The 9,436-nt window shown below is 35.5% G+C and overlaps 1 protein-coding gene across 1 annotated transcript; it reads left to right on the top strand.

The window, feature by feature from the left end:
- The first annotated feature begins 744 nt into the window (after positions 1 to 744).
- On the top strand, positions 745 to 8,669 carry LOC111984714 (uncharacterized). Its single transcript, XM_065767690.1, has 3 exons — positions 745 to 2,143; positions 3,681 to 3,926; positions 8,250 to 8,669. Exons 1-3 carry the CDS (start codon positions 1,421 to 1,423, stop codon positions 8,379 to 8,381), a joined length of 1,101 nt encoding a protein of 366 aa, XP_065623762.1. The 5' UTR covers positions 745 to 1,420; the 3' UTR covers positions 8,382 to 8,669.
- Positions 8,670 to 9,436: the final 767 nt, after the last annotated feature.

Consider the following 9,436-nt stretch of genomic DNA (forward strand, 5'->3'; position numbering starts at 1 on the left):
AACCCAAAAAATAGGTGATTAGATGTACGAAATGTCAATCATAATTTTAATTAGAATAAATTTTTATAAAATGCTCTAATGTAGAAAAATATCAATTTTCAAAAGCTTATGTAGTAACATTAGATGACTCTGTTGTTAATTATATAACCTAATACTTGATCTTTTTTCTTTTTCTTTTTTTTTTTTTTGTGAAACAAACATACACACACAAAGGAGAGGAAAATTGATTCTAACACAAATGCTTAATACTTGATCTTAATTTATTTAAAATTTAAGTTTTAAAATATGCTTAAGCTTTTTTTTTCCTATTTTATTTAAGCATAATTTATTAGCCAATATAGACAAGTTCTTTTTCTTAAAAAAAAAACAAAAAAAGTTGAGTTCCAAAATGAATTTAAATATGGTTTTAAAATTAAAACAAACCACAAAACTGGAAAAATAGATTTCATTTCCAGTTTTTACCGATTGAACCCGCCGGTTTGATCCAATTTTTAGAATATATTCTTAAAATAAAAAAATAAAAAAAGCCCATAAATAACTTTAACCAAAAAAAAAAAAAAAAAACCCATCAATTAGGCCCCGTTTGGTTTGCCATTTTAAACAACATTTTTTAGTTTTTAAACAGCATTTCACACATTTCAACACACTTTTTTACCCACACGTATTTCAAAAAATAATAAACAACAATTTTCAAATTACTCTGCCAAACACCACCTTACCTTCCAAAAACAAGCCCATAAACCCCTGTCTCTAACAAAACTTTTTCCCTCACATTCCCCAACCGTAGCTCTCCTGAACTGGCTGTGAAGTTCTCCAGGTCCCATTCTATTTCTTCTATTTCCTTTTGTTTGGTTGGTTAGAAAATGGGGAATATTAGCCACGAAAATTCACACACAAAATTCTTCTTCTAATCAATTATTGAAACATAGAAACTCTGATTTCAATTCTAAAAGCCCAATGAAAGGCCCTGCTTGGTTTAAAGTTTAAATCTTTCTCTCTCCTTTCCTCGTATAATGTCTGAATTTGAGAGCCAATCTGAAGCGTCGAAACCTTTTAGTTTCATGTTTCTGTTAAGTTTAGACATTCTTGCTTTAGTCTCTGTCTTCAGCTTTTCATTATTGTTAGAAGCCAAGTTATTGGTACTCTCAGAACTAGCGGAGTGGGTATGAAATTTGAAGTCTAGGCCTTTAATTCTTGCTTTGGTTATCGTGTTTGTGGGAGCGTTTTTAATGGGTTTAAGGTGGAATCAGAATTTGGTTTTGTTATAAGTTGGGTGGTAAGAATTTTTGGCAGGATAATGTTGATGTTATAGAAGTTTGTAGCTTTATTTTTTAGGGGTTATTTAATTTTGTTCCAGGTTTAAGCTTGATATTGTAGCATAGAGAAACCTACAGTTTTTTTTACATTGATATTGCCAAAAATGAAGCTGAGCTTCATACGTGGATGTTTTCCTTCTAATTTATCAATCTTTGTTAATCCCTCTATAAGTACCAATCTTCTTCGACCTGTTTGCTTTTCTTCAATTTCTTCCCCACCCACTTCTTTGAAGCCTCAAATTCCTCTCTTTCTAAGACCACCACTGCACTCAGCTTCTGTTTCTGACCTCCGGAAATGGCATGATTGGGCCAAAAATTTTGCTTCTTCAGTTGGGACAACCTTTCTCGACTCTGACAATGGTCCAGACTTGGACCTATTGTGCAGGGAGCTTAAGTGGCTAATGGAAGATGCAATTGAGGATCACTGTGTGTTTTCCCAAATGGGTATTGAAAACAATCAAACAAATGTAAGATTAAGGATGGGCATAGAAGAGCTTTACAATCTGTGGAAGCAGAGGATTGAAGAGAGGAGGCCTTTTCAGTATCTAGTTGGGTGTGAGCACTGGAGGGACTTGGTGTTGAGTGTCCAAGATGGGGTTTTGATTCCAAGACCTGAGACTGAACTCATTGTTGACTTGGTGGCTGATGTGGTTTCAAATAATGAAGGATTAAGAGAGGGATTGTGGGCAGATTTAGGAACTGGAAGTGGTGCACTTGCTATTGGAATTGGGAGGATATTGGGGAGTTGTGGGAGGGTCATTGCAACAGATTTAAGCCCTGTCGCACTGTCCGTGGCAGCTTTTAATGTGCAGAAGTATGGTCTTCAGGTTAGTGAATTTATCATTTTAATGTAATGGTTCCAATTTCAATAATTTCTCATGAAAACTCACTAACAATGATAGTGTTCATCCCACAATCCATATACTGGACCATGTTACATGTTGAAATGAAATGCAGGAAGTTTTTAATTTGCTTCTAGTAAATCATATATTCAACATAGAAAGTAAAAGATAGTCTCCAACTTTTTATTTTTATAGGTAAGATAGTCTCCAATTTTAGATCATCTATTTATTCAACATACGAGTGGATCTTTTTATAATAGAGTGGCTAAATTTTCAATTCCTGTGTACTAGGGCGTCCCTTTTTTGATATCAATAAATCTTATCACTTATCAAAAAAAAAAATTTTACTTTAGCCAGCAACTTACAAGTCCTCCATTTTTGCTCGTGAATGTACTGCTACTATATGTAATGAAATTTACTGAAAGATTATGTTTAATAAGATGGCCAAAGCCTTTACAGCATTCTTGATTCCCTTTTTAACCAAACCCTAGCCACTTATATGCCTCCTATAATAAACTGTAGCCCCAATTATCATGGCTGTAGTAATTGTGTCCTGTGTTCTTGTGGTATTAGAGGGTTCAATATCAGGAATGCAAGGGAAATCTTTGTTGATTACTTAATAGGTTTTCTTTAAATTAAATTTACTAATATGCACAACTCTCCTCATTATTTATAATCTTCAATTGCATTATCAAGTCATCATCTAAGGTTCCTAACGCAAATGCACTTATAATGGCTAAACACAGTCATTTTCCTGGGACTTTCAAAAAAACCTTGTAAGTGATCAGTAATAATTTTAACTACCAGACACCTTTTGGATAGTGTTTTTTAAAGAAACCAATGTCCAAATTATTTGGACTTCAAAAAAAAAAGGGGGGCGGGGGGGAATAATTTTCTTTAGTAGTTATCAAATTTGCTTTTCTTTTTCTTCCTTTTCTCCATTTCTTAGAAGGCATTCAGATGTTATAAATGAAAGTTCAAAGAATACTAAATTATTTTTCATTGGGGGGGATGAGGTAAATCTGTGATGTTTATTGTTAAAACAACACCACAAATAGTCAACCGGATATGCAATGAATGCTGAGATCAAAATTTCCTCTAATGTAGCTCAAAGTTCTAAATAACACCCTGCAGCTCTAAGTGCTCTCAAATTAAGAGTCATGAGAAGAAGAAAAGGCTGAAAAGAGCTTTGGCATATTTTTTCTTCTTTGGGATTGGTGGCACATTGATGCAATAATTTGCTCTTGGTTTGACAGCAATTGGAATTAGAGGGAGGCTTTTGGAAATTTAAGTAACATTGGGGGATTGATTGCTCAGTTTTAAACTTTAGTGGGACAATGCAGCTCAGTTGATATGGTAAATGTATGTAATTAGCCTTTTATTTTACTATGAGAAATTAAAGCGTATTAATTTTTTAGGTTTCTTAATTTTCACTCTCATCTTTTTCCCCTCTTTCCTTCCAGCAAAATAGAATATCTCTGATTTCTTTTCTTTCTTCTGCACTTTATTACAAACCACTCAGGATGTAATTGAATTAAGGCAAGGATCATGGTTCAAACCATTGAAGGATGTGGAAGGAAAACTTGCAGGTATTGTCAGTAATCCACCGTACATACCGAGTGACAATATCTCTGGGCTACAAGCTGAGGTTGGTAGACATGAACCGAGACTTGCATTAGATGGTGGTCTAAATGGCATGGATGATCTTCTCCATCTTTGCAATGGGGCTGCTTTGATGTTAAGACCTGGTGGATTTTTCATTTTTGAGGTACTGATCTTTTAATACCTAGAAGCCAGAGTTCAAAATTTTAAATGATCATACTACCTAATTTATATTATTTTTCAACATTTTCTCAATGATAATGTTATAGAAATAATTGAAATTGCAATATCTGCAAGGTTTTTTTTTTTATCTTCTGTGTGTTAAAATAAAAAAAATTTACACTGGATTTTACTTTGAGGTTAGATTTGTAAATTACAAGAGGTTGAGCCTTAGTGCGATGGCTAGTGCCTTCCACCAAAAGCAATAGGTTGTGGGTTTGAGTCTAGGAATCAGGCCTTCCTAACAAATTTGGGGGTAAGGTTGCTTACCATGACCTCTTTTAGACCCCAAAAAAATGGGAGTTATGTGCATTGGGTACAACCTTTTTTTGATTTGTAAATTATAAATGTTAAATTCCAGTGCTTGGATTAGCATAAGAAGGGATTTCTAACAAATTTGGAGGTAAGGCTACCTACTATGACCTCTTTTAGATCCCACAAAAGCAGGAGCTATGTGCATTGGGTACAACTTTTTTTTGGATTTGTAAATTATGAATGTTAAATTCCAGTGCTTGGATTAGCATAAGAAGGGATTTCAACAATCCCCAAGGAACCTGAACACATCAATTCATAGTATCAAAGTCCCAAGTATGGACTCCATCATCAGCTGTTGTAGAAATTGTACTTGTGAGAAAATGGGTGCTGCTACACATGGATTGTACATGCATTAGTGTGGGTAAAGGAATGAGATGGGAGCCTGATGCATCTATTGTTGAATGCATACTGACAGATAAGTTTAACAAAGAAATGAAGCACTCTGGTGAGTTGGGAATGGTCAAATTTGATCCATAAGCACAGGAAGGTTTTTGAATGGGAAGCCCCCTCCCAACCTTGGTTGTAGAGGCTAAAACCCTCTGATACATGTCAAGAATTAGCAGATCTGATTGTAGGCTGTCATGCGAGGTAGTCACCAAAGATGATACAAGAAAAAAAGGACCTGGGTAAGGTACTAACTTGGCNAATTTTTTTTTTTTTTTGGTGGTGGTCCTAAAGTCGGGCACGAATTTGGTTTACCGGTTTCTCTGTTGGTTTTGGGATGAAGAATTCGTGTGGATAAGCAGGGTATATGGCACGGATTGGTTTAGGTTCGGGTTTGCAGATCTCGTGAGGTAGGAAATTGGGTTGCTTTGGTTTGCAAATCTCGTGGGGTAAGTATTTGAGTAATGGCATGTCTGGGGGTTGATTTGTTTTCTGATGGTGAATATGGTTGTGGTTTTGTCAGTCGTGAATTTGGGTTGCTGAAAGGGTTGATCGGGTTGGGCTCTGATACCAAGTTGATGCAGGACAACCTAGGCTTCCCACCTAGATTAGTCCTACCGAAGAACCTTAGGCTTCCCACCTAAGGTGTTTGGAATCACTACCAAACAAATACGCAAATAATCTCGATAAAAATAATAATAATCTGTAACCTACAAAAGGAACCATCTGGAGCTTTATATACAGCTTTCAGGAATCATAATGATAAAGATAAACTCTCCTAAACAAATCCTAAACAATCTCAAACACTAATATTATAATCCTAAACAATCTCAAATACTAGTCCAATACTAAAGATAAACCCAAATAAAGATAACATAAATGATAAGGATAATCTCCACAGGTGTGCCATCATGTGGTGTCCGCACCAATAGGCATATAACCACTGTTTTAAAAATCGGACCGGACTGACCAGTTCAACCGGAAACCGGGCACCAGTCCAGTCCTGTAAAATCCCCAAAACTTGTATAAAACTGGTCAAAACCAGGTAAAACCGGGAATTGGGACGAAAACCGGTTCTTTGACCATACCTGTTTTTAAAACCATGGGCATAACATAACTTGGCATGACCCAAGTGATCTGAACTAGGCAAAATAAAAAAGCCCACAGGTCACAAGCAATAGGAAAATGTAATAGTGGATGACTTGCTGACTCACCATCAGATTTGCACAAGCAGCACCAGTATGCCATGATAAAAGCCCTCTTTCAAAGACTTTACCACAAAAAAAAAAAAAAAAAGCCCTCTTTCAAAGATTATCCATCAACTATATATTCCCAAGAGCCATCACCCAAACAAAGAATGCAACACTAGGCAGGGTTAGCATTTTCCATATGCATTTCCAAGGAAATTGGATAGGATTTACAGGCCTTTCTTGAAGCACTCTATAACTACTTTTAACCTGGAATCCAGTCTTAGGTGATGGATGCAAAACCAATCTACCAGGACCGGTAGGGGTTACCTTCACTGCTTACAGATCATCCAAAAAATTGGGCCATAGAATCTAACTCCCATTCTTGTGCCTCTAAGATGAAGACAGGTTTCCAATGCACCTGACCGTTGACCCAATCAAAATAGTCTGAAACCAAAGCCTCTTTGTCTCTGGCAAACCTGAATAGCTCAGGGTATCTATCCTAGAAAGTCCCATTGCTATCCCAATGATACTTCCAAAACAAAACTTGGGAACCAACCCCCACCTCAAAACGAGTGTATGAAGCAAACTTCTCCCAACCCTTCCTGATATTGGGCCTACCCCAGTAGGACCTTTTTCCATTCCAAAGTACCTCTGACATCAAGTAGTTCTGTACTTGCTCTATCAATAACCTTTTGCTGTTTTGCCACAGTGACTTCTGTTCCAACCCATGCCTCCCTAGCCATTTTCCAAGCAAAGCTAGGTTAAAAATCAGCAGCTTTTGAATGCCCGGTACCCCTTGGATTGGATTTCACATAGTTAACTAATTAACCAAATGGAATTTATGCTCCCCATGAAGCCCACCCCACAGGAAGTCTCTATTTTTTCCAGCTTGTTGGCTACACTAACAGGAACAAGGAATAGGTAGGGAGACTTGAAAGCATACTCTTGATTAGAGATAGGCTAATAGGCTTCCTCTAGATTATTTTCTCTCATTTTGTTTACATTTGGTTTCACTTTTTCCTACAATGGGTGGAATATGAATTGATAGTAGAATGTATTAACTTTATATAATTCTCATATTATCATTTAGTACATATAAATACATATTGAATAGATAAAAAAAATTTCTTATAGCCATTACTTAAAAAAAATTAAAATAAATGTCTTATAGCGTCATATGCGGAATAAACTACTACCCGGTACAGTTTTGACAACATTGATTAACCGAGAATTCTTAGATTAAATTTTGTGTCTAAAAAAAGGGCAAACCATGGATGCTCGTAAGAAAGACTTTGCTTCTAAATTGTAAAAATGGTGTACCCAGTGCACAAGACTCATTTTGTGGTCCCATTTCAGAGGTTAATTCCTAGACTCAAACTTATGATATGTCACTTGGGATAGATGGCACTTACCACTGCACCCAGGTTTGACATCCCTTGCTTCTAATCATGAAATGAGCTATAAATCACACCCTGTGTTTAATCAAAGAACCAACTGTTTTGCTATGATAATTCTTTCAAGTAGGACAAGTACATGAAAAGGCAAAAACTCTGTTACGAAGTTGATTTCCTTTTTTGGTTTTTGGGTCTTGTTCTCTTCCTTTGAGTCAATAAGCTTGATGTGTGTTTTATGATTTTATCATAGATTCCATATTCTGCACATAATTCATACCGTTGCCTTTTCCTATGAATTATGCAGGCATAAAAGTAATAAAGAATTTGAAGTAAAGACTGTCATGAGGAAATGATACAGTTCCTCCAATTCAACTACCCCTCCCCCTAACCCCAAAACATTGCACAAGCAGAAATGTTTTCTCATTGTCAATATGAACTCTTAAATATTTTAGTTGGAGGTGATTAAGTAACACTGTAATGAACATTTTACAATGTTACCTAATTGTGTGTGTGTGTGTGTATTGTCAACATATAGTTAATATAATCCATACCTATAATATGGTTGTGACTTAACCCTCCACCCTTATTTCTGAGGAAAGAGGCCATTTGATACAAAGTTCACTGGTATTGCATCCTTATATTTATTTCATTACATTCATATCTTATGCAAAACCAGATGTGACAATCCCATTTGATACAAAGATCACTGGTATTGCATCCTTATATTTATTTCATTACATTCATATCTTATGCAAAGCCAGATGTGACAATATTTTCTCCTGGATTCTTGACTTGTTTAACCCTACTCAATATTGGGTATTTTCTAGGCTTTTGACCCCAACATAATTAAATCAGATGTGAACTCACCAATTTTTCACTTAATGCTCTTAGAAGTGCTTTGCTGTGGATTTGTGTTATAAAAATTCATGGTTATTCTTGTTGTAATCTATTACTTGTATTTATTTTCATTCTTTCCCATCTCTGCAGACAAATGGTAAGAAGCAGTGCAAGTGTCTTGCAAAGTACATTGAAAATGACATTAGAGGGAGCTTCCACAGTTTGGACATGGTATCCGATTTTTCTGGCATTCAAAGATTTCCAACTGGATTCCATCAATGACCAATTTGATTTGTGCATGATCTTATATATCAGCAATCAACTAGGAAACAAGGAGATGAGGAAAGAAATTCTGGAAGCTCTACCATTGATTTTCGGCAATGGTCTTTAAGGAAAACATAAATTTTGTATCCTTGGGCATTGACTTGGGTGGTATAGAGGTAGATAAATATGCTTTGTTTATTAGCAATGTGATATCAGTTTTTAGTTTCTTGATCTTCTTGAGGCATTTTTATGTGAAGTATGTTGATGAACTGCATTCTGGGAGAAATAAGATTCAGTTAAGTTTGTTGCACTTGTGTTTATGCTACTTTTCTATTGTCCAAGTAAAACCATCCATGTAGGAATGCTAAAGGATTAGATTGGGTTGTACCAACCAAATATATAATATGCTCTACCATTTCTCTAAATGATCATCCTTGTTATAAGGCCTTGGCTGGAAACAAATAGAGAAGGCCACTTACAAAGCTGGCTGCCATGGCAATATTTGTCCATCGTTACTGGTCATCCCAATTATTCAGAATTTTAGTGAATTGTAAAAGATTCCAAGCATATTCAATATTTTGAAGATTGTGTACAAAGTTTTTGACAACGCAAAATTTGATTTTGGCCCTTGTGCATGTTTTTGATGTTGGTTGTTGATGCTAATTGAATGATTGAAGAGGAATGATAAAAATTCCATACTCTTATTTGCAAAGAAGGCCTTGGATAAAATATTGGAGGCAAGTATTCATCTTACTTATCGATCTTAAATGATTCGTCATTCTTTGACATTTTTGTCCCCTCTTTTATATCATTTCAGAATGAGATTGATCCTTAATTAATGTAATTCAAGCACTTCAATAATCCACAATTCCTTATAAACTTGATGTTGTGATTATGTCTTTGTAGACTCTCATAAACCAATAGATTTTCAATCAAAGAACAAATATGCATAACTTGAATTTGTTGACATGAAATAGCCATTTTGGAAGCTTATCCTTTTGACTTCTACATTTCTTGTCTCACTATCTGAAGAAAATTGAAATCAAGAAACTTCTCCAATCCAAACAATTCTG

This window comes from Quercus suber, unplaced genomic scaffold (genome assembly GCF_002906115.3).
Source record: "Quercus suber isolate HL8 unplaced genomic scaffold, Cork oak 2.0 scaffold_835, whole genome shotgun sequence".
Classification (NCBI taxonomy): Eukaryota; Viridiplantae; Streptophyta; class Magnoliopsida; order Fagales; family Fagaceae; genus Quercus; species Quercus suber.

Coding starts and splice junctions, on each gene's coding strand:
- LOC111984714 (XM_065767690.1), top strand. CDS start 1,421: ATGAAGCTGAGCTTCATACGTGGATGTTTTCCTTCTAATTTATCAATC. Junction 2,144..3,680: donor TGCAGAAGTATGGTCTTCAG/GTTAGTGAATTT, acceptor CAAACCACTCAG/GATGTAATTGAATTAAGGCA. Junction 3,927..8,249: donor GTGGATTTTTCATTTTTGAG/GTACTGATCTTT, acceptor CCATCTCTGCAG/ACAAATGGTAAGAAGCAGTG.